The sequence below is a fragment of the Pieris brassicae genome, chromosome 8, assembly GCF_905147105.1.
Source record: "Pieris brassicae chromosome 8, ilPieBrab1.1, whole genome shotgun sequence".
NCBI lineage: Eukaryota > Metazoa > Arthropoda > Insecta > Lepidoptera > Pieridae > Pieris > Pieris brassicae.
The window spans coordinates 19,965,663-19,992,575 of NC_059672.1; the positions used below are offsets into that span (position 1 = coordinate 19,965,663).

General features: G+C 32.0%; 1 protein-coding gene across 2 annotated transcripts in view; it reads right to left on the reverse strand.

The window, feature by feature from the left end:
• LOC123713273 (D-beta-hydroxybutyrate dehydrogenase, mitochondrial) overlaps positions 1-26,913 on the reverse strand; it is a 62,512-nt gene that overhangs the window by 27,153 nt on the left and 8,446 nt on the right. The window contains exons 1-5 of one of the 2 annotated variants that reach the window (XM_045666871.1): positions 24,636-24,830; positions 23,363-23,483; positions 19,007-19,186; positions 2,898-3,101; positions 2,149-2,302 (exon numbers count right to left, since the gene is read on the reverse strand). In XM_045666871.1, coding sequence (XP_045522827.1) covers positions 2,149-2,302; positions 2,898-3,101; positions 19,007-19,186; positions 23,363-23,473 — 649 coding nt within the window. In that variant the 5' untranslated portion in view covers positions 23,474-23,483; positions 24,636-24,830. Of the gene's footprint in view, positions 1-2,148; positions 2,303-2,897; positions 3,102-19,006; positions 19,187-23,362; positions 23,484-24,635; positions 24,831-26,913 lie in introns of those variants that run through there. The other variant, XM_045666872.1, reaches the window with a different exon arrangement.

Consider the following 26,913-nt stretch of genomic DNA (forward strand, 5'->3'; position numbering starts at 1 on the left):
TGATTTACTATACATACAATCTATAAATAACTTACACATCCTTGCACAAGTGCGATTATAATTTGCAAGTTAATTTTTAATGAATTATTATTTCAAAAATATCTGTTATACTGTTATATTTATGTTTTAGATGAATAGCCAATATACTGGATTCACGACTTCACGACAGGATTGCCACAGTAATTATCGTAAATTCCAGCGCATCTCACTTATTAGCTCAATATACTAAGTATACTACTAGTAACTTAGGCTGTGCATAACAGATATTAAAGAGAACAGTGCATACCTTTTAATTTACAAAAAATAATAACGTTTCTAAAAGCTAGTCATCCATGTGAACAAAAATATAAATTAATGTTAAGATTCTATGAAGATTCTTCATAGAATTTAAGTGTTTTGTATAATTAGCAGCAGTTAATGCACTCGCCTGTTTATTTAGTTTTAAATAAAGATATTTTTGTTATTGTACTGTTTGTCTAGACTGATTACTAATGCAATTCTGCGTTTCTACCATAAAAACATTTTTCATTTTTAAGGAATTAAAATAGTAAATATTACGAAAAAAACCGCCATCAGTTAGTCTGGTGAGCAATTGTTACTTTTCTACATTAAAATAGTATTAGAACATATGTGGAAAGAGTTATTTGAGATCGAAGCAGTTCTATGACGACTTCAGTTATGTTGACTGTTATGTCATTATAGGTCGACAATAATAATAAAATTTACATAATACGTCATCTTGAAGTATAATATAACAATTTTGTGTGAATAAATAATAGTATCATTTCTGTATTAATATAAGACATTGTATATATTTTTTAAACTATAATATAGTATAATAATAATAATAGTCTGCTTGTTAAGCCTTAATGTCTAGGAAGCTAAATCGGGCGTGTTGTACGTGTGAGGATGACAGATTAGCTCAACCCCATTTGTTGAGTGCAGTATATTCCTACAATTTCAATACAACGGAATCACACACGATAGTTTTAATGAAATAGCCTCTATACTTAAAAGAATAGAAAATGTTTGATAATTGTCTAAGGGACCGTTCAAGTATTACGTAACTAAATTGGGGGGGGGGGGGGGGGGCCCGCTTGTAAAACGTTACGATGCGGGGCGGAGATTGAATTACGAGTACTTTACACCACATAATGGTAAGTTTTAGGTGAAAAAAGTCACTGGATGATGACGAAACGTTTTACTATTGAATACAGAAAGTGTTAAGGCGCGGGGTGTCAAAAATCCCCAAAATTGTGTGACGTAATATTTGTGAACATAATCCTTAACTTGTAGAGCAGGTCCAGTCACACAACTTAGTCACAAAGGCAGTGAAGTGGAGAAACGAAGTCAGGTAAAAATCTCTCATCTTACATACCTTTTTAAAAAGGTTGCGAACGTTAATGTCCATAAAAATGTAAATTTCAGAATATTTTTTAAATAAAGTGTTCAAATGGAAAATTATTACATCGGAACGTGTTCATATTACATATTAGTGTCAACATTTCAAAGGGTTAAAAAGCTTTATACGAACTTTTAAAGGATTTTTTGTGCGTGAAATATCCCCAAGGCACTTAAATTCGTTCAAAAATATCAAAGCTTTGGTAAAACAATGTGTAACGTTTTTATGACGGCAAATTTAAAGGATATATTTAAAGTAACTATTAAGAACTTACAACATAAATCTATTTAATAAATTAAAATGAATTTGTGTAAATATTCTATATTTTTAATGAATAAAAAAACTAACACACGTTTAATATATAATTTAGATATTTATATTACGTCCAATTAATTAAAATTTTGCATAAGCTTATTATATAAAAACGCGTTTATTAGTCTTCTCTAGCGCTATCTGTATTTCATGGAGCAAGCTTGAAGAAATCAGAAATTAACCAAAACTCTGACGCGAACCTAAAAGGTTTAACAGTAATATAGCCCAATTACGTACATCCACATAAATTTTGTTAATTCCGACGCCAAGGAAGCCAAGGGCTAGTAGTTCTTCTCTTGTATTCTGCTAGTACGTAGTATAGAGTAAGAATGAAAGCGGAAAATGTACTAGTATATTATTAACGTATTGAAAGAAATGTATTGTGTATAGCGCCATCTACATTTTTGAAGAAGAAACATAAATTTCATACGAACCTAAAAGGTTGACTTCCATAGCGCGGCGAATGACTGAAAATGGCACCCACTCCAGTTCACCCAACGCGCACCAAGATTCACAATTGACAATCGCCCATAGGCCTTGCGCGCCCTCTGGTAAATGGTCCACGATGTATAACGATGCTGATAGAATCTGAAAAATATTTTAGCTCATTTTGATTTCTACGTAACAGATGGCGTTAGTATCACATCTTTTGCTTTGACTATATATATCTGCACTTCTCAAGTCGTAACAATTGAGGCATTGTACTTAATCATTATGGTCGTACGAGCTCCAACTCGATTAGAACATTAAATTCTTGAAAAATGAGACAAAAAGGCTATTCCAGATTCAACAATCCATAATCTTGCCTCTCGCAATACTATTAAAAATATTACAAATGCTTTACATAATCTACAACTATCTTAGCAGACTATAAAAACTCTGAAAACCTAAAACAGTCTATTCTTTGAGAAAGTAAACGTAGGTATAGAATTTTTATTTTTACGCATATTATGCTATATAATATAGTAGTATCATATTTATTTATTTATTATTCAAGTATAGTGTATAATTTTATTAATTTATAGTAAGCTGTAGTATTCATGACTTCCTTACTGTAGTGGTCATTTTTAAAGTATATAATTTAAAAAGTTCACCGTAATACCAACGACAAAAGAGAAAATAAATGTAATTTAAACAACTTTTTTCCTATAGAATATAAAAAAATCTGTAGAACTGTACAAACTTGTGTTTCAGAGGTTTCGTCCAGCTGAAGTGTATGTAATCTGCCTGAGCAGTCTTCTTTCAGCATATCTGCATCGATGTTTCCAGCCTTATTCTGGAAACCAGCAAAAACATGGTATCCCAAGTCATCCAACCTTCTTGCTAGAGCATTACCTAGGACATTGTCACATCCGGTAACCAGCACAGCTTTACCGGCTGCTGTGACCTGAAATTGAAGAGTTCGTATTTAATAAATAGTCATTGGCATGTAATAAATTAGAGGTGGCTTTTATAGGTAAACTTTTCATTCCAATTTCCATTTTTGTTGGGACCACTAATTGCTTTAAAAGTTACTTTTTTAAAGTACCAACTTGCTTCAAATAGTAACAGTGAATTTGACGCAGACTTCCAAAATAAACTGTCATTATATAAATACAAGTCATAAAAAAATCTGTTTTGAAGATTTTGACACCCCAAAGGCAGTGTTATAAATGTTTATTTTTCAAGCCGAACGTCTGTGTTGGTACGTCATAATGTGTTGCGTAGTTCAATGAATTGCTGTTTTTCAATTGAAAATTGACGAGGAAATTGGATGACGGGCGAAACATTATTTTAAACAAAGGCGTATAATAGTAATTTATTATAGAGTTTGCGCGTTTTATACTTGCTTGTTTTATAATTTAATTATCTTAGCCATTATACGACCACGACTGCTGAAAAGCACTCGAAAATGATGAGTTATGTAAGTAATATAACAAATTTATATCCGTTGAACATATTTGATAGTAACTGTAACTTGCTCTTCCACTTCTATTTTAACAATTTTTATATCAAAAATCTTTTATTTTTCCGATAACTATTAAAACATAATTATTATTTGTTTAGTTCTTATACTATCAAATTCTTCTTACTAAATTAAAAAAAAAAACTTACACTCCCTGAATGAGAGGATTTGTTTAGTTCACCAAAAAAAAATACCCACACGCACTGTATAAAATAAATGCGATAAAGCAAAAAAAAAATAAAGATTGCAGCCGTGAAATATAAAATGTGTCTTATGTTCATCTAATTAATAATCAAGACCTTTAAATTAATAAGTTTAATTCATGGCCGTGTTTTCTTCACGTTTCGGATTTCAAAAACGTACCAGAGCCACAATGTTATACAGTATACCTAATTATATTAAAATGTCTCATCTTTAAAATGTAAAACGCATTCTATTTTCATGTTCATAAATATGCAGACACGACGAAAATATAAAGTTTTCGGCGCTATACTTACGTAAACAAGGAGCGTTTACCGTTTTCTTAGAGTTTATATAATAAATATATAGCTCGATAAATCTGCTTTAAAATTATACATTTACGCAAAGTTATTACACAATATTTTCCAAGAACGATAGCGGTCTCGTAGTTTTTGCATTGAATGTGTTCTCTTTAATATCTGTATCGATACCAAATCCGAGGCTACAATAGTTATATCAAACGCTACAGATATATACAACTGCTGGACCGGTGCCTTCAGTTGGCTCAGTCAGTGGTTCCACTCATCATCGGTGGAAGAGAAGTCTTTGTGTACACGCCGTACAAAACATATAATTAAAGCCGAATGGCAATCGCTATTAGGAGTTCCAGTACTAGTAACGTAAATATATACGTCCTTTACGTGTCAGTTGGTTCGATATTGTTAAAAAGTTATTAAATGTTAAAAACACAAAGCTCTAGCTGTTGAGTGTGTGTATTTTTTAAATCAGAGACCACTACAAAATTACTTCAATACTATAATAGTTTGAATAATGTAATTAATAGTAATTATTCAGAATTTTTTGTACTAGATCCATTGTTAAATTATTAAGCACGAACGTCAACGTATTTGTATGAATAACAGCACCCCCGAGGCTTTTGCGTAAAACAAAGATTTATCTTACACATGTTTTGAGCATTTCTTCGTGTTTTTTATCAAACTCATGGCATCGCTAGGAATTCGACAATATTTTACGTCGAAATAGGCCAGTAGACGCCTATTGATGGTAGATGAGATCCGCCCACAGACGATGACATGGAGCGATTTAGCAATCAATGCGCTATGAATTTTATTTGGAACGATTCTTTGTTCAATAAACTTGTTTAATTTATTATTTTAATGTGAAAAAAGCTTTGCCTTATCTAATTCTAAACATTGCATTAGACTCAACAGTTTTTTTCCTTTTATTTTATTCTACGTTGTTACATCAGCTTATTGTGTTTGTGTTGTCTGAAAAAAAATTGCATTTAGCAGCCTCTTTACATCCGTTGTTTTTTTTATTTTATTGAAGTGAAACTTCTTTCCGTTACGCGTCATCTTTTTCTTATATTTTCTTGTCACTATCACGATTGATTCGAAGAGATTTGAAGATATTAATAACAATAACAATGATAGTAATAATTCTATTACAATTAATGAAATTCTGTAATAATCTTAGTAGTAATAAGGTAAAATGAAACAATTGTCTTATTTGTATTCATGTCTTTGATAATAAAAGCCTTTTGTTAAACTTTATCAAATGTAACTTTATTAAACCATTTTCTGTAAAGTTGCATAAAGTAGATCATTTTTCGAAAAATATGTTCATAAAGAAGTTTCATTTCTTACGTGTGTACACTAGTATTCGCACACGTCTTTTTTCTTTTGTGTTTATCTTTAGTATGTAAATAAAGTTATTATTAAAAATTGATATTTTTATAACATGAGAAACTTAATATTTCAACGATGTGCATGTCGCCGTTAGACGCTACTAGGCTTACTCTGATGTGTATCTTTAAGTTAATTGCTTAAACACGACATATTAGTTGCATATTAATTTGCACGCGGTTTCGGCAAAATAACAAAACTATTTGCCTTCATACATGATGTAGAGAATAATAAAAAAGTATAATTGTATTGTGAAATATATTGTAACGTATTCATTTGTTTAGACAGCATGTTCGATGAAAATAACATAATTGATGTTCATTGGATGAGGTTGACGATTGTTATAATAGAAAAGGTGACGAAATGAAGTTTTCGTTAAGAATAGATGTCGACGACTTGATTGATGGAGGTTATTATAACAGTTGAGTTAATATTTCATTCAGTTAGGCTCGTGAACTAATCACATTCTTTTTTCAGGATGTCATGTAGTTTGAATACCATTACAAAGAACATGTTTTTTTTATGGGACAGATAGCATGCTCGATTGCACTCTCGTTGGTCACTGGTCAAAAAGGTCACTTTGGATTATGTGCCGACTATGCACATCTACATACAACGAGGCTTTGGTTTGTTGCCTGCCGGTGAGGCATAATATTCTTGAAGCCTCATAAGTCGTATCGATTCAACATATTATTTAGGTTTTTGAATTGAATTGAGAACAAACAGTGTGGCCTAGTGGCTTCAGCGTGCGACTCTCATCCCTGAGGTCGTGGGTTCGAGCCAGGCTATGCACAGATGGACTTTCTTTGTATGTGACATATGTGTTTCATTTAACATTCGCTCGAACGGTGAAGGAAAATATCGTGAGGAAACCGGCTTGCCTTAGACCCAAAAAGTCGACGTGTGTGTCAGGCACAGAAGGCTGTTTACTTACTTGCCTATTCGATTTACAAATGATCATGAAACAGATACACAAATGTGAGGCCCAGACCTAACAAGGTTGTAGCGCCATTGATTTATTTTTTAAATTGAAAAAAAAATAGTATAACCTATAAAGAACGTATTTTAATCCGTTAAAAGTGCCCTCTATAAGGCACGCTGAATGCGTGACTTCTAATAGTTGAATATGTTAATTTTTATAACGATTTCTCGACAAAGTCACGCAGTACTATTTGCATGGCATACGATGACAATTGCGTGAAAAACATTTATAAATGGCTTTGCGGTTGGTTTTTGTTAGTAAGTATTTCTTACCCTAATTAGTCAAAAATCTTGATATGACAAGATTTTATTAATGACTTGGAATTATTAATTAAAACTAATTCTATTACTTGATAGCTAAAATAGCACTAGAATAGTGTATAGTTTGTTTTATTTAAATCTCAAACGTAATTGGCGCAATCACTAAGTGTACTCCAAGAACTGGGTTACTTAGTACCTACGGGATGTGTGCGAAGGCGAAGGCCTAGGTTATTTGCGATACCAAGGGATACCAGTCTGTTGCACAGATCCCCATTATCCAGGACGTTGCGACTACTTAATGCTGTTTCCGACACTTATATGTTCGCAGAGTGAATTCACAGTAGCGATATTGTGTAAATTATGTGTTTAATATTTTATATGTACTTTATTATATTTTTATTTAGTGTTTCTCGACATTATCGTATTGGCATAGTCTGTAAGGATAATGTATGTATTTCTGTTATAATAAATAATTAAGTAAAATAGATGACATGTCTATCTATCTCTATATCTATCTGTCTTAAATTGTTATTTTTTGTCGTTGTCTAAATGTACCGCGGTGTGGCGTCTCAACTAAGGTCGGAGTCCCAGTGTTTTGTTAGTGCCTATGACAGAACATTGTATATAATAATAATTCCTTTATTTTCTCCCATATAACATTTGCAACAAACAATATTTTTTTTATTTTTACTTTCAATTTTTAATGTATCATCTTTTTAGTTTTTTTTTTGTGTTGTTCCTGTTTAGTTTTTGTCTTAATAACCGTGTATAACATGTATTTTTGCACTACTTGCCTATCTTATGTAATTTAATACATTTTTTTCCTTACTCACAGTGGTGGAAGAGATCGCTCGAAACCGATAAGGCCACCAGTTGCCCTCCTTTTGATGTAATTATGTTATTTTTTTTATTTTCTCTAGTGTAACGAAGTGTTAATAAAATAAATTAATAAGAATACAGTTAAGAAGGTATTGGGAGACTGGTTTCCAAACTAGGTAAGAGCCTGTGATATGGATAATCAGACTTCCATTCCACAGCAAATTCACATGACACTGAGTCAGAGTCTGAGTGGTAACAAAAAGTACATACATATATGGGTAGGCAAACAAATTTAACGTTTGAAATAAGGAAAGAAAAGCAAAACAAAACTGTCATCTAGTTAAAAGATAGTAGATGTATGTATCTATTTTCGATATATATTTAAATTAATAAAGAATAAAACAAATTTAAGAATGTCTGTAAATAGATAGTCGCTCAGCACAGTCCTTGCATCGGCCGTTAGCCTATTTTTATATTAGACTTTCGTATGGAATGACGTAAGCGCTGCAATGAGATTGGCACAACTCGCTATTTCTATAATTCGATCGCACGGCCCGAGGGCCAGTATTGATTGGAGTTAAAACTAAATGAACATTGAAAGGAATTAATTAGCCTTTACGCTGAAGTTTATTTAATAGCATTTTATTATGATGCAATTTCCAAAGCATAATACAAGACACACGTGAACAGGAATGCTAAGGAGTTTTTTCAGTAATTAATATCAATAAAGATGTTGACAAAAGCAAATGTTAATAAATATATATCAAAAATTGATATTGTCATCTTCTACCGTCGTCATGACCGCAAAATTTTGTGTTTAAACTAAATATGATCAAAAAGGTGATATATTCTTAAATTTTTATTTTTCAATATAAGTGGGAGACATACCGGCTTTTTCATGTATAAAATAATGTTTGAATTAATTTTTTTTATATCTCTATAATTTTATAATTTGTATGCCAAATACGCATACTAAGATACAGATATAATCAATGAACAACCAACTGTAAAGTTACCCACCCTCTCAAGTAATCAAGGTAACGGTGTATCTTTAATATCGTAAAACGCCAGATAAATTTAGGCATGGTTTCATTCGACCATCGTGCTCCATTAGTAGAATTTATAGAGTAAATTCCCTATGGGCAGCTGTGACCTTTACCTGAATTCATCTGAGTAATTATTTGTTGGAAGTAAAGTGTAAAGTGAACGACATATGAATAGTTAAAATTTCACGAGGGAAATTTGGACATGTAAATTTCTTCATGAGATTTAAAATCTAATAATAATGTCTAGTTTGGCACATATAATATTTGTGGTATGCTGTAGCCAGAGTACACAGTTCAATAGTGTTTTTTTAATACTGTTTAAGTATCTTTGGTACTAGAGTATCTCCAACTTATATAAATAGAATACACTAAAATTAAATTGTTTCTAGATCTCCAATGTTGCCAAGATACAACATAAAACATATATAGTGTTTATTTATACAAACGAACTCGTATTTGTGTGTTCCGATAATAAATCCTTCAATGTAACTATTAATTACTTAAGTGTAAACATTACTAATATTTACACTTAAGTAAATACCAATTGTAATAAATTTAATCTGTAGGAAAGGCTTGTAATTGCGCCATGACAATTAAAGTTGAATTTTCTTTTAAGAGACCACGTGATAATACTGCGTTGACATTAGTATTGTAAAACTCGGCTTTAGTTTAAACGTTCCATAATCTTCAATTAGTTAAAACGTGTTGCGACAGTCATATAAGTAAATCGTAAATAATCGGGTTAATTATACAAAAACATATGCTTATTTAGTTTATGCTGTTACTAAAGAAAATATTACTTAACGTATGAAATTATTTTGTACCTACATTGTGTATAACTAATAAATATCGCAGCATGTTTAATAGCCATCAACTAAAATTAATACGTAGGTCTTAGTTAAATTCAATGTTATTTATGTATTAAAAGCATAATTAAATTTCACACAGTGAATATTTAAAAGATAAGTTGTATTTCATACTCTATTCTAGAAATTGACGTAGCAATGAATTCATGTAAAAATTCTAGAAGTTGCGTGAAATAATGGGACATATGATTTTTTTTTAAACGTTATTATGAATATTATAAAACTGTTTAAGTTGGATTCTAGAGCCTGTAAGGGCCACGCAAGTGATTGCGGATGTTCTTATAACCCATCTGTGTCTCAGAGAACTATATTTTCGTTTTGTTTTATGTAATTGAAGGTAAGTTGCACGACGTGTATAATTGCGTTGTTACCTGGTGTGTACATATGATAAATTCTGGTAAAATTGTCAATTCTCTTCCGATAATAATTTCGCATTCATATTAATGAAATACATATTTAGAATTGGGACCGGGAATGTGTACATGAGTTAGAATAAATCACAGGTGTCACAATGCAAAACTCTTATTAGCCATGATTATTTAATGACCTTCGACCTAAGTTATGACTTAAAATTTATCAAAATTCTAGTCGCTGTTACTGAAAAATAAACTCACTATTTGATGTTTTATTTATTTAATGTTGGCTGGTAAAAATATGCAAAATTGTAATTAAAATATTTAATTAATTCGTTTAATTGTTTTTTTTAAAATTGTCAACTTGAAAGACCTGAAATCCTCTTAAGGCAGACATATGAATCTGCTAAAAATATATTTCAATTTGAAAACTCAAATATATTCCCCGACACGCATGGCACACATAATTCAGGATTAGGTCGTCAGTTTATCTTGAGATTTCTTTGTCCTGAGAACAATTTTACGATAATAGCTCTTGTAAAATACTCATATGAAAATAAAACCATATTCATTATTTGACTAATAAATCTAATGTATTATGAATAAGCTTTGTGAATAATAGAATTTGTGGCAGTGAATTTTGAATATTGTTCGCAAGGACAGATGAATAATTATGTTGTAAAAAAAACAGGTGTTTAAATACCGTTATGTATGTATTTTTTATATAAATTAACCTTTGCTTTATACGTAAATGGTAAATCATCATCACATACCTGGCATATCCTATTCTCAATAATCGACCAGGTGCGGAAAGCTCACCTATTTGTCTTTAAAAAATATTAAAAGAACATGTAATCTTAGTTAAAGAATTTGACTAAGATTACTCTGTCTGGGAGCTATGCAATGTGGTCCCAAAAGACAGGTCTAGAAAACGCCGAAAGTGTAAAATGCATACGCTCCGGAGGGATTCCATTCACATTGCCAAGCGAGCCCTTGATTGGAATCGTCAAAAACAGACCTGGTAACGAAGCATCATTGCAGAGGCAAAGGAAGCTGGAATGACGTGGGGTGAAATTAAAAGAGGTGCCCAGGACTGATCACGCTGGTTTTCTATGCTGAATGAGGGTCATATGTCCCTACATATGACCTATGGGGGACATATAATAGTTATAATGATCATTTGAAATCAATATAGCGTTTTTACAAACTTTACCGGTGAGTTAAATTTTAATAAATGCGCAATTTTCTATTATTTTTACGTTTAATATTCATATTTAATTCGGCAACGAACTATTCTATTATTGTACGTTTTAATCTGTGTTCTAGTTTGAGCTGGCCAGATTCAAATTAGGTTTAAATATATGCAGTCTTGTTGGTCGAGTTAAATTTAAAATTAATTTGAATTTAAAATACAATATATATTATTGGATTTGTCACACATTTGGAGATGATATTGGTGAAAATGCATAGAAAAATAGTTTAATATACAAAACTCTTTTCACGACTTTTGATTTAGGATTTGACCCGTATTTTTTTATAAAAAATCCTTGTCTGAAGTTTACGTAATACATATATCTAAAACCATAATTATGCACTCTTTATTTGCACAATATTTGTTGTAACTATTTAATATCAACATATTTTGTTTTTTTTAAATAAACCACCAGCTTTGTAGATTTTATAGCTACAAAGCAATGATATCGACATCTTTCGTAAAAATTCACCCAATATGAAAAATATGCTTTTGTATAAATTATTTAGTACGCATTACACATTGACATTATGTCCACACTCCAGAAATAAAACATGAGGATGCAACATTGCATAAAATTTAATAAGCTTAATGTAAAATGACGGTCAAGTAGTGGGTAATATTAGCTCTATCTAAAATTAGCTAAACGTGCCAACATGTGGGTATACTCTGTACCTAAAGCCCTGGACCTTACTACCATATTTCACCGTAAATTTGTGACCTGAATTCAGTATAAGCCTATGGAACGAGGTATTATTCATCCTCTGTTATTAATTTTAATAAGCCTCTTTAAGACTGCTCAAAATTTATAACAGCATTGAGCAACAACAGGAGTTATTCGCATTGATATCTGTATTAAATACAACCCGTATCACCTCAACGTCCATCGATCCACAACTGGTCTTTCAAGAAAAGACCTACCTAATTCCTAATATGCCGGCAATGTGAGCGCTCTGCCATTGAGTGTCTATGGGCGGATATACCACTTAACATCAAGCAAACCTCCTGCCCGTTTGCCTATGTTCTTTTAAAATAAAATATTAAAGGCAGAATTGGTAACAAAGATAATGTAACATGTAAAATTAAACAATGTTACGTAATTCTAATATATTTTCCAATATCCGTATGTTGCCTTCCTTGGAAAATGAACTACGCGACATCAAAGGGATTTGTAGAACTGTGAGCGTAAAGTATATCATTAAGTATATTTACGTTATTATTATATTGACGTTAAAGAACATAGACATTCAGTGAATAGTCTATAGCTTAGAATAAAAATATGAACTAGTAGTACGGCCCCTTGCTGTTAACTTGTTATACTGGCCCATTCACAATGGATTTAACGTTGACCCTACATAGTTCAACCTTATTCCATCCATTCATTTTGTCGCGACGATTTCCCTCAAGATTTCCACTTATTATGCCGGGAGTGTGATATTACAAATTTAAACATTTTCTTAAGAAATATATTTCCCCAGTACACTATTAACTCTTTTACGTAGTTGAAATTCTAAGTTAATTTAGGAAAACTGTTTCACTCTTTACGTCTTTTAGCGGAACTTGGGTTGGAACTTAGTGTGTATTTCAATTTTGCATGAGGCATGCGCTTCTCAAATCTGAATTTGTGCATTCGAATCACGATTGTGCACTGATAGATGTAGATGTACCTTTATGTGCGCTGGTACGGTTAACGAATTCGAGGAATGTCTTTCCGAATTGACATTCAGTGTACATTATGCTATTTGTATAAAGAGTCTCTACACAAAAGGGAACTAAATCAAATTTGGGGGAGAGTCTCTTTTTAGCCATTTATTATTTTCCTGCTCTGCAGCCGCGTCTGCTTATGTACTTGTGTGGGGAAGGTGAGACGGGGCTAACGTGTCCAAACAAGTCGCATCCCACACCAATGGCCGTCCCATTCTTCAAAGTATCAAAGACATCGCAACCGCTTGCCATCGTCCCTATCGAAGCTGTTGGCTCCAATATGGCTGGATTATCGATAACAATATTGAGATTAAAATTCAGTGGCCTACTTGACTTAATAGACCAACTTGTCTATAAAGGGCAAATAATGAACGAAATCGATGCGAAAAACTGGGGACAATACCAAGAGTTATATAGCTATTGCAATTTTGTATTAATTTATGACGCAGAGGGCTTCCCACGTAAGAGTAAAACCACATAAATGAAATGAGTCATAAACCTTGATTTGCATCTTTTTGAGTCACTTTTCTTTTAAGTTGCTGACGTGTGACTCAGCTTTGAATGAAAAGTATTTGTACGAATAGTTTGGCAAATTGTATCTCCGACATAAACTGTGTTATGTAAATTGTGCTATTGTTCACCCACGCAAGTGCATGACCTTTTAGATAAATATGGGACTATGGCTATAAACGCCTACGTCTTCCTTCAGGACGCTTGCCAGTTAAGTTGTTTTTTTGTTAAAATCTAGGTTAGATAGAGAACAACGAACATAAATGTGAAAACTTTCGCTCGGATTCCGATAGAAATTATGTTAATATTTTGTTATTATATATTCATAGTTAGTTACAAAATGAAAGAACCTTAATGAATATTTTCTTATGCACACTATCGTTTACTGAACTTAGGACATTCACCATTTGATTTTCAAATCAAAGATAGCCGTCAAAAATTTCCAATGACTTAAGTTGTTAAAGAATTTTTATAAGATAAACTTCCTTGGGAGATAAGGTTTGACAAGGCCTATTTTTTTACTTTCCCCTGTGTTATATATAGTCCGTTTTTAAATTTGGCTTTTAAAAGAATACCGATAAACTTATCTAGTAACTAATTTGTATGCAAATGTTAAATAAAGTTTATTTCATTTTGACTATATTCCGTAATAACATCACATGCAATCAATTACCGAAAGGTCATATACCTCCCCCACAGTCAGACATTTATGCAATTAGTGACACACAGTGACAATATTACAAGCAAGTGTAGCAAGATAAATATTTAAATCTACTAATAAAACAAACCTACGTTCAAAGGAAACTTATTCGGCACGTGTGAACTTGTTAGAGGATTATCGTAGCTAAGCGATGGCTGTCTACTGTCATATTGTTATTACGGTATTGTAATTACACGCACTTTACTGAGTAGTTGATATTTAGATAATGAGCCCACATAAGACGCAACATCATAGCGTATGTTGCTGGAATAATCTGTATTAAATAGAAAACACGTATTCATTTAATAGGGTATCTATGTATATGGTAAGGTATGGTAGGTATGACCGAATTTCTCGATTTAATAACGTACCAATTAATGTAAAGTGGAGTTTCAAGACTGACAATATTATATAGTATAAACAAGCGGATTAAACATAAAGTTTGCTGGCGTATTACACGATGGACAACATCTTTCTCGCAAAGATTCTTTGGTTTCCTAGGCTGTTACCTGTATAATAAATTAAATGAAAAAAATAACATTTACCCACTATCGAAATATGAATGTAACGAAATGGTTACTAATAGGCTGAAGACGTTGAGTTATGATGAAACAGAAGATTTAATAACTGTTACTCTGTAACACACCCACTCGCCCACACATACACACACTCGCAAGCGCACACACACACGCGAGCGCACACACACACCAAATTTATAATTTATTTTTACGACTCCGTTTCTCATGTTTTCCTTTAGCACTTGCTTATTTTCTTCTATTGTATCTTATGACAATGACCTGATTGTACGTGTTCCGGTCCGGTGGTGGAGAGGCTGGCTATCTGTCACTCAGGTCTCCTGTTACAGAGACCAGTCTCTCACATACACTTCCAAATGTTATCATCTTAGTTTAATCATAATAACCTTCTATACTCCACATATACATACATAGAAATGTATGTATATGTGAGAGAAGAAATAAAGATTATTATTATTATTATAAATGATGACGACGTGGAGTTGGTAACAAAATACGCATCGGAAGTATGATAATTAGTAAGATGTGAGTGGGAGTAATATTTTAATACTATATTATCGCCATTCAAGATGTATATGTGGTTATCTTTATTCTTGTGTATGTTTTTTGATGTGTAAAACTAATTCTTGTGTTGGGAAACCACCATCAGAATTTTCGTTTTATTGATTTATATAATATACAACAAAAACGAGAACCTTCGTATAACCTTTAACAAAATTAAAAATAATTTACGGCTTTAAGGCTTCCATTGATAGCCTACAAAGAAAAAATTAATTATTGTATGTTCATGAAAAGCCAAGTTGTTTGTGTTTTAAGGACGCACAAAGTTTTTAATTAAGTATTGTTTGAAAGAAAATGTACGATTTACAATGAGACAAAGAACAAATTGTTTCACAAAAAGAAAATGTTGTCAAGGTAAAACCTGTTTTGTTTGAGTTGCCCTAAAACGTGACATATTGATGTAAGTGTTTTTAACTCTTTTAAGGAATAGAAAGTACATGCCTTCATCATTAATTTATATTAATTATAATAGGCTTATTTATTCTTTTATCCCTTTTTGGTGAATTTTATTTGTTTTTTACTATTTGCATTTGCCAAAATAGTCCGATGTTAGGACGTGACGACCCCATCGCCCACTGATGAAAAAACCTGTAACAGAGGTTATTTCAACCCCATTCCTGGTGGGAGTGCCATGCTGTTGCTTTCAGTCAAATGGGCAGGCACGACTGGGGCAGTACTACTGTCTTTCAGAAATCCGGCGTGAAGTTATACAATAATTTCAACTTGTTGCACTTGTGTTCAACCCTTCAACCCCCCCTCCGACCCCAAAAGTATGAAGATGCAGTTCAAACAGAGATTACTCAAGGGGGTACCACACGTTACCACTGTGGACAATCCCCTTCTGTATGTCCATCATCGGAACAATCAGTATTCGGTGGTCGTGTGCCTTCACCACCGATCACCGATATCTGGCTGTCCTTCATACTCTAGGGAGAGGAAAAACTGCGCTAAAACTTAATAGGTTTCGATCTCGGGGCAAACGGAAGAATTACCGAAGGCAACCCCTTCCATGCTCACAGTGGACTTTACCAATGTTAGGAGGCTCAATTCTAACCTCAACGCGGTTCACTTTCACCAAGAAACTGCGAAGCCGGCCTTATTTTTCCTTACTGAAATTTAGATATCCTCTCCGGCTGATATTTCCTACCTATCCTATCCAGGGTAAAAACGAGGAACACTCCTTAGTGCCGTGGGCGGGAGTTGCGTGTACGTCAGGGAGGATATCTGTTCTGGCCCCCTCGCAACGCTTGAAGGATCGCATCTATCTAACCTCTGGCTGCGCGTAGACTGCGATGACCATCCGCGATTCTTCGCATGCCTGTATAGGTCCCATAGCGGAAATGCCGAAACTCACCGACTCATTGAGCACACCCAAATGGCTACAGATTCCCTTCTCGAAAAGATCCCGTCCGCCGAAATCTTTATACTTAGTGACAAAAATGGTACCTGCAATTACGGGAATACCAGATGTGGATGGTCAGTGGTTACAAACGATCTTCGTTGGACTTTCTGTTGACTTCTCATGCAAAGATCTACCGAGTCTAAGTTGAGCCTCCTCGAGAGTTGTTGAGAGAGAGAGTTGAGTTCGCATCCTCCACGGCCCCGCTTTTCTGGTTGTCGCCGTATTTGGCACTATAGGTCAGCGGATTGGGACGGGATGGGGTTTTACTTTGCTTCCTACCTTTGGGGGCCTATATGCTTTTCGTCAGAAGCTCCAAGCTTCAAGATTAATAACGTCATATTTGATGACAAAAAGAAACATTGAAACGAAGAAATTAATTGGTGTTTGGAACTTTTACGTTTCGTGAGCGTTTTTAAATAGTTTAGAGACTTCATCAATATTATAGTTGGTTTTGTGTTACACACATTACACAATTATCAAAAGTATTAGTAAGTCGTATGAGATTTGTTACAAAATCGAGTTATTGAAGCCATACCCTTCATTGGAGAAACCAAATGTTGGGTCCACAAAGAAGATGCATCCATGAAGAACTTTGATGTACCGAGTGTAGCAAACAACGATACACAGTTCAGAAGCGTATCTGAATGGTTTTAATGTTGCCTTCGGGACAGAAACTACTACTCGGAAACATACAGTTTACATATACACATTTACATATTAAAACCTTATCCATATTGAAAATTGTTATTCAGTTCTAAATTTTTAACATAATTTATGTTGTTTTCAGTTTAATATTGTTTTGTATATAGTTATTGGTTATTAGAAATAATAGGGGTGATTATTTGCAATAATTTTACCCCCATATCCTTTATGCATAACTGATTTTTTTTGAGTTATCATGACTTTAGCTTTTTTTAAAATAAATTACAAAATTTATTGAATAACACGTATAAATTTAAATCCCATTGTTTCTTCTGATTTATAAAAACGATTTAACACTAGTAGATTATTTTAAAAACATAACCGTTTTCTTAGCTCTCCATCGATGCAAACAACTACGAACCTATTTTAAAGAAACTAAAAAAAAGTGTACAAAGGAAGCAGGCAATTCGTATTTATATTAGGGCAGTTTTCATACTAGACTTATAATATATATTATTTTCAAACAAAAAATAAATTTAAATTACTCCTGTAATTTTTTACCAAGTAATGAACGTAGCTTGCAAATACAGATGGCAGATGACGTTTTCAGATAAGTTTTTACTTCTTTTTCAAATTGCAGTCATTAAAAGATACGTTAATAAATGCGTTCGTTACTAGATTTTAATTTTATATGTACCGAGCGGACCCAACAGACGACTGAACACACACACATCTTAAATAAAATATTTTAAACTTAAAAAAATACAATTAAAAAACATCTAATTGTAAATAATCTGAACTATTCTCAAACACTCGTCAAAATCTGTCTACTCATTTATTGCATTACGACTTTGTTGGGAAAGATCGATCGTCTTGGTTGTGGCATTGTTAAAGGTAATATCAGCACTATACGCTAATAGTAACTAGACATAAACACATCAACCAATCAACTTCAAAACTTCTATCAAATTTAGATATTTTTATATATCAGATAATTATCTTTGGTAAGTTTATACTCGTATAAATATTACGTTTAGCTTTCAGTTGCGTTTTGTTATATCAATTTTAACAAATGACTAGATTGATGTTTTGACTGATAAATTTTTAGTTTTACGGTTTGTGACTTTATGTTATATTACGTTCTGTGTACTGTCCCACGGAAAGAGTATAAAAAGTATCCTATATCCGTCTCTTGGCTCTAAGGTGGATGCTACCCACCAATTTTCACGTAAATTGAGAATTTTGGAGTAATATATAGTGTAACTAACACAATTTAGCTGAGTTTCATAATCGGACGACGTCTGATGGCAGGCATTTCGAGGCAGAATACGAAATTCCACCCTTATCATTTCGACGTACGCCATTCCACGAATAAGCGTTTTTCAAGACATTTTTTCCGCGCACCACCCCTATGTAAAACCAGCTGCCCACTGTTATTTCTGAACCAATTCGACTTATGGTCCTTCAAGAAAAGAGCGTACCAATTCTTAAAAGGCCGGCGACGCACTCACGAGCCCTCTGGCATTGAGAGTGACCATGAGCGGTGATATCACTTACCATCGGGTGAGCCTCCTGGCCGTTTGCGCCCTGTTCTATAAAAAAAATATGTATATAGATATATAATAATGACATTACCAAAGACACCTTTGTGTTTACACACCTAGTAATACAAATTGAGACTTGGATATTGAATTTCCCATTTCCGATCGGACGTTGAGTAAGGTTTGTATTAGAGACCCCTAAAATAAATGAATTGTGCTTACAATGTTCGTTAAAGGGTTTTAGACTAGCGCGCTTATTCTATAGAAACTTAATAAATGTTACTAACCTGCAAGTTATGGTAGAACCAGAGAGATCCAGTCACCGATATGGAAAACCAGAGGAAAAGTGTGAAGACGGAGATTTGGCTGATGTGTAAAGCGTTCAGGAGCGCAGAGAGGACCACAGCCAGGGCGTGGCATAAAACAATCGGCAGAGCGCATCTATCTATAATATCCCAAGGCACTTCCTGGAAAAAATGGTTTATTTTAAATCGATGAATACGAGTTTAAATATCCTGATCTTATTTATTAAAACTAGCAGCCGGCCTTGACGTTACAGGGCTCCATTTGTCTGAATCAAGTCACACAGGTATAATGATTCTAATAGTGAAAAAGTTTTTAAGTTGGTCGAGCTGTTTGTTAATATATTTTTTTACAAACGTACAAATCCTCAAATAAATTATGCGTAAAAAACAATTAGGATTGAAACAATGACTTATTTAATCTCCTAACAGTTGTTACGTAACATAACATTAGTTAAGTGACATATATATATATATATATTAAAGTTAATAATAAGAAGCGCGAACCAAATGTTAAAAATCATCGAACACTTGAAGCCAAAAATAGGCCTTTAGTTTTTCCCACACCCTTAAATTGTAATATAACATTCTCGTTTCCGATAATGTCCAATAGGTACACTAATATTCTTCATAGGTAACATAAGTGTAATGGATTTTCTTTCTGTGTGTATTTAACATCAACACTTACGGTGAAAAAAATATCGTGAGGAAACCGGCTTGCCTGAGACCCAAAAAGTCGACGGCGTGCGTCAGGCACAGAAGGCTGATTACCTACTTGCCTATTACAATAACGAATGATCATGAACCAGATACAGAAATCTGAGGCGCAGACCTAAAAAGGTTGTAGCGCCATTGATTATTATTAGTATTTCTTTAATCCAGAGTCGCAACCCCTAATTTTATGTTAGTTATAAGCTTCTGTTTGAAACTACTAAAGCCAGACACCCAGCTTCAAACAGTTTCATTTAACATACATTTGAATATGCATACAACAACTGCCACCGAACTTATGCCACAATAAACACAATTTGTTCGAATGTGTACTTAAGTTTAACAGTGTGATTTAGTTTTAGATTAAATGGGTATAAGCAAATTTTGTATACTTTTTAAACAAAAATTATTACAGTGACAATTATTACAAATCACAAAAAAAGACGGTTCTTAAATTGTCCTAAATTTGTTTGATGAATATTATAACGGCGGATGTGAAATTTTAAATTACAAATGAAGTCAGGTAAAATAATACATATTATATAGTAATACGCATGTACGTATGTATTATAAATATGGTAGTAACCGTCATTATCAAATTTGACAAATAAGCTATCTAAACATGTAAATAAATTTTGGATAAACGAGTTTTAACATACAAACATAATCTACACATCCTGTCATGTTATCTATTTGTTTTTAATTTAAACTAATCCTTAATATATCCAATACAAACGTATATTGTGTCTAAGTTTTAAATCAATCGTGTACTTTAATTACACTTATTAAACAATTACTTAAACCGCGAAAATTCATATCTATACAATGATTTTGAGTACAACTTGCCCAATTAAAAGAACAGACAACACCATTGGGGAATTTTCTAAACGCTCTCAAAATAATTATAGAGTAACAAGCATTGTATCTTGAAAGTCAAATAATTATCTTACCTTTAATCTTTTAGTCGGATTAAACAATCGGAAGAGGGTCGGCTTATCCCAAGCTTATACCGGGGCAAAGATTTATTTTGGAAAACATGCTCCTTCATTGTGATTACCATCGAAGAGCTCAAAGGTAGAAACTTTATTCAAAACTTTATTTCATCAATAATAGTTGCAGTCTATTAATTGATGGCAGTTGAGAGAATTTAGATTCTTTATCATTTATCACAATTTTTTTAAGGGTTAGAAGTTTATTCTCGCTGTGAATTACTGAAAACTAGTATGAATGTGATAACTGTTATTTACTGGGACAGTGGAAGATTCTTGTTGCGGCCAAGACACATGTTGGATCACGAAACAGAGGGGTAAGTGAGGGCAAAGTCCTGATACTATTACTCGACTTGCAGCCTCCATGCAAGACATTATGTTTAGATTAAATCCTGTCTAACATTATATTACTTTTAGAAATAATTAGGTCCCCGACCCAATAGAACTTAATATATTTATTTACACTTCGTTACACTACAATATAAAAAAATAACATAATAAAATTTAAATCAACTGGCGGCCTTATCGCTTACGAGCGATCTCTTCCAGGCAACCAGTGTGAATAAAGAAAAAAATAAAAATGGATTAAATTACATAAGATAGGCAAGTAGTGCAAAAATACATGTTATACACATTTATTAAGACAAAACTAAACAGGAACAAAACAAACACCTAAACTAAAAATATATGTTTAGTTTAAAAAAAATATCAATGTGGTATGATTGTTTATTTATTACAACTGAAACAATACGCAATAATATGTTTCTATAGCTGACCATATAAGTACTTACATTACAAATTTCGCTACTTTTTAGTTCCTAGAACACTCAGATAAGTCAAATAATAACAGACTTTTGCTATAAATCTAGGATTCATAAATTTAAAGGTCATGCATCGATATTCAGATGAGAAAATTTATCGTCTTTTAACACTTATATTGAAATGGCAAGCCACACGAGTAATAACGGAAACTATAACATTTTATAGAAATAGTAAAAATTTTATAGCTATTAAATTTTACTGTGATTACATAACCAGGATGACGAGTTCCGATGTATATAATGCGAACAAATTATATTCAATTCCAGGGATTTTTTATTTTCATATGTAAAGCTGAAATTTACAAAGAGTTGAATGAGCGATATAAATGTTATAATACATTTGCCTTTTGCTTTGAACTCAGTATTTTTAGCCCAGTACTAGAAATTTGAATGACACTTAAGTTTCGCGTAAGCAATGCCTCAGCCAAGTCTCATTATTATTATTTACTTTCCAGCTCTTTTTCGCTATTTTTAATATTCAATAATGCTGGTTTTGGCATACAGAATTCTATAGTTATAGTATATCCTTTTCGTGTAGTGGACGGTATACACGATGGATGTATTTTACTTAATTTAACATGGGATATTATAGAAAATGTGAAACCCTCATATAATCTTTTATCTCACTGTCATAAAATATATTATAGTTAATGTCAAAATATCAAACTTGTGGTTTAAGCTAATCTGTGAGTTAGTAGAAATATACATATATAATCATTTGAATAATATATCAACCCACTCATACTTTTCAGAAAAAAGGTATTGGTATTAAAATAACTTATAAATTATTAAAATAATTACAATATATTCACATATAACCCAACCATTTCATCAGTGCAACACATATTTAATAAACAACATAATAAACAATAAAAATATTATCACTAATCAATGTAGCAAATGCAGTATGGTCAGAAATTATACTACAAACGAACCTCAAATTATTATTACGTTAATTTAGAAGATGAGTTATGTTTGTCAGTAACAAATAAAAAAGTTTTAATTTGCTAGACAGATAAAAACATTTATATATAAAAAGAAATTTGTCTGTGTCAGCGACGAATGTGGGTTATTCGCCTCAATTCGTCAATTTGCGTTCGTACTAATGAAAAGAGACATAACAGCCCTTTTTTAAAAGAGTGTATTTAAACTAAATTGCTTTAAATTCGCAATTGGACTTCGGAAAACCCGAAGTCGGATCAATCACTGTCTATGGAAAACGATAAAATAATAACACATTGTGTGTACCGCCTGTGCAAACTGATCTTTCAGTGGTGACAATTTCATGGTTTCTATGTATGTATTTGTGTACATATATTAACTTACATATTTATTTAAAATTATATCCATATGTAGTATGTTGTTAGGAACAATTCGGTCTTAGTTGCTATGTTAGTATCGGTTAGTAAAGAAAACGAAAAATGTCTTCTATATATCCTAAATGTAGCATATCATTAGTGATATGCCTCACGCGATGCATGGGAATTACATAATAGAAATTACAGAAAAGTCAATGTTTTTTTTATTAATAAAAACAAATTTTTAGGCATCGCCCTATTGTAGGGATAATTTTATATTTTCATTCTAAATCCGATGTTTAACACCCAAGAGAAGGTTCGCGTTAACTGAATAATTAATAATTAACTTTTAAATATACCTTTTTGGGGTTTATAGAACATTTTAATAATAGGCTTTAGTAATTTATAATAAGGGTTTTTTGTTAACATCAAACGTTAAAAGATAAGATAATCTATCTAGACGTGTGCCAATAGGTATTTCGGAATATAAGTTTTAAGTACCTAAATCATTTCTTATATTACCTGCGAAGGTGATTGTGGCTTCTTAATTAGCGAGCCTCTACGTGCTGATGGTCGCCGATGCATAGATGGCGCTGTGATCGAAGCGCGTCGGGTGACGTCTCCCGCCGCCATTTTTCTTTATCTAAACATAATCACACCATAATATTAAGTATAATTTAAAGTATTACCCTTAACATAGCTTGTAAGTAGTGTTATTGGATACTATTTCTTGTTAAATATCCTTAGGTAAGCCTTAAAACACTTAAGTTAGGCTAGATCGCAAAATACCATGTTGTCTGAGTGAGGCGTCAATGTATTAAAAAAAAAAAATTAATTAGATATAATTAGAAGCATCGGTGGTTAGTTATCCTACAGTTAAATTATAGAAACATATTTATCCTATATATTTAAAATAGTTGTATGCAAAATTACAACAAATTCATCTAATGCAAAAAATGAGATTAACAAAAGCATTTCAAGTTTTTTATTTTTTATTAGCAATAACTATATACGACCAAAGGATATTTTTTTTTTACAAAATGTTTATCAGAAAAAAAAAAAATATTCGTTATTGTTATAGAACAACGAATAAGTTTTTTAAATTAGGTTTGAGCTTAACTTTCCAATAACACTTTATATCGTAAATTGAGTTATTGTATAATTTTGTACAATAAATACTTTCACTATTTAGATGACAATAACCAAACTAGTCTGAAATTAAACACAACTATTAAATAATATGATGTAATGTAGGCTCTTATTTTTAGTTAAGGGTACACATAATTCTCACATAGCCTATGTCAAAGCTTTAAAACGTGAAATTTCGTGAAACTATTGACTTGTGAATATCGCATCGCATGAAGTATTGTAAAAGATATTTCTTCAATTATATGTTGCCTTAGTTAAATCTCAAATATATTTTAGATGTAAACATTGTCCATAATATAAAAGATAAGACTCATTCTGCCTTAAAAAAATTATATCAAGTTAATTCTACGCAAATGATTACAGCCTAGAGAATTGTTTAATAAAGATATGACAGGTTTTATGAGGGAAATAAAATAAAATTTATAAGAGCGCCCACACAAACTATAATACTTTCACGCGCAGATAATGCCCGTCGAGTAATTAAGTTACGGCAGCAACATAAAATTTGATTTCCATGAATGTTATGAAGGAAAATCAAGGTCATGTAACTACTATAGAGTCCTCTAGCATCTTGAAAAACTTATTACTTAGACTGTTGGGGGATCTTAACTCGTTATACGGGATAGATATTTGTGTATATATTTACCTTTATATTTAAATTTTCTGTCCTATAAATCTATCAAGATGGAAATTGAACTTCCAGCTTCAACGCATTGTGCGTGATTCTCTCACTAAACCATATCTCTTTCGTTTAGTAAATTTTCGGCCCTAACATCAAAAAATTAAACACTAATCCAAGATTAATTGAGATTCGTTTTAGAATATAGGCCTTGGAGCTGCTTTAGCCTTCATCTTGAATTAACCATTGTTCCGTTGACCATATTCCTTTGTAAAATACACATTAATAAATATTTTTATAAATATGTCCAGATTGAAATTATTTTATGTAATTCTGTTTTGCAATGTTTGAAAAATCGTATAAATAAATTATTCATAAGTTGTTAAAAAGGTACGGAAATAGAAAATTTTAATCCAAATTCCCCGAAATTTAAAGTTAGACGCTCATTTGCGCGTGACGTATGTTCAGATTGAAATTATGTTATGTAATTCTGTTTTGCAATGTCTGAAAGATTGTATAAATAAATTAATCATAAGTTGTTAAAAAGGTACGGAAATAGAAAATATTAATCCAAATTCCCCGAAATTTAAAGTTAGACGCTCATTTGCGCGTGACGTATGTTCAGATTGAAATTATGTTATGTAATTCTGTTTTGCAATGTCTGAAAGATTGTATAAATAAATTATTCATAAGTTGTTAAAAAGGTACGGAAATAGAAAATATTAATCCAAATTCCCCGAAATTTAAAGTTAGACGCTCATTTGAGCGTGACGTATGTTCAGATTGAAATTATGTTATGTAATTCTGTTTTGCAATGTTTTAAAGATCGTATAAATAAATTAATCATAAGTTGTTAAAAAGGTACGGAAATAGAAAATATTAATCCAAATTCCCCGAAATTTAAAGTTAGACGCTCATTTGAGCGTGACGTATGTTCAGATTGAAATTATGTTATGTAATTCTGTTTTGCAATGTCTGAAAGATCGTATAAATAAATTATTCATAAGTTGTTAAAAAGATACGGAAATAGAAAATATTAATCCAAATTCCCCGAAATTTAAAGTTAGACGCTCATTTGCGCGTGACGTATGTTCAGATTGAAATTATGTTATGTAATTCTGTTTTGCAATGTCTGAAAGATTGTATAAATAAATTATTCATAAGTTGTTAAAAAGGTACGGAAATAGAAAATATTAATCCAAATTCCCCGAAATTTAAAGTTAGACGCTCATTTGCGCGTGACGTATGTTCAGATTGAAATTATGTTATGTAATTCTGTTTTGCAATGTTTTAAAGATCGTATAAATAAATTAATCATAAGTTGTTAAAAAGGTACAGAAATAGTAAATTTTAATCCAAATTCCCCGAAATTTAAAGTTAGACGCTCATTTGCGCGTGACGTATGTTCAGATTGAAATTATGTTATGTAATTCTGTTTTGCAATGTCTGAAAGATTGTATAAATAAATTAATCATAAGTTGTTAAAAAGGTACGGAAATAGAAAATATTAATCCAAATTCCCCGAAATTTAAAGTTAGACGCTCATTTGCGCGTGACGTATGTTCAGATTGAAATTATGTTATGTAATTCTGTTTTGCAATGTCTGAAAGATTGTATAAATAAATTATTCATAAGTTGTTAAAAAGGTACGGAAATAGAAAATATTAATCCAAATTCCCCGAAATTTAAAGTTAGACGCTCATTTGAGCGTGACGTATGTTCAGATTGAAATTATGTTATGTAATTCTGTTTTGCAATGTTTTAAAGATCGTATAAATAAATTAATCATAAGTTGTTAAAAAGGTACGGAAATAGAAAATATTAATCCAAATTCCCCGAAATTTAAAGTTAGACGCTCATTTGAGCGTGACGTATGTTCAGATTGAAATTATGTTATGTAATTCTGTTTTGCAATGTCTGAAAGATCGTATAAATAAATTATTCATAAGTTGTTAAAAAGGTACGGAAATAGAAAATATTAATCCAAATTCCCCGAAATTTAAAGTTAGACGCTCATTTGCGCGTGACGTATGTTCAGATTGAAATTATGTTATGTAATTCTGTTTTGCAATGTTTTAAAGATCGTATAAATAAATTATTCATAAGTTGTTAAAAAGGTACGGAAATAGAAAATATTAATCCAAATTCCCCGAAACTTAAAGTTAGACGCTCATTTGCGCGTGACGTATGTTCAGATTGAAATTATGTTATGTAATTCTGTTTTGCAATGTTTTAAAGATCGTATAAATAAATTAATCATAAGTTGTTAAAAAGATACGGAAATAGAAAATATTAATCCAAATTC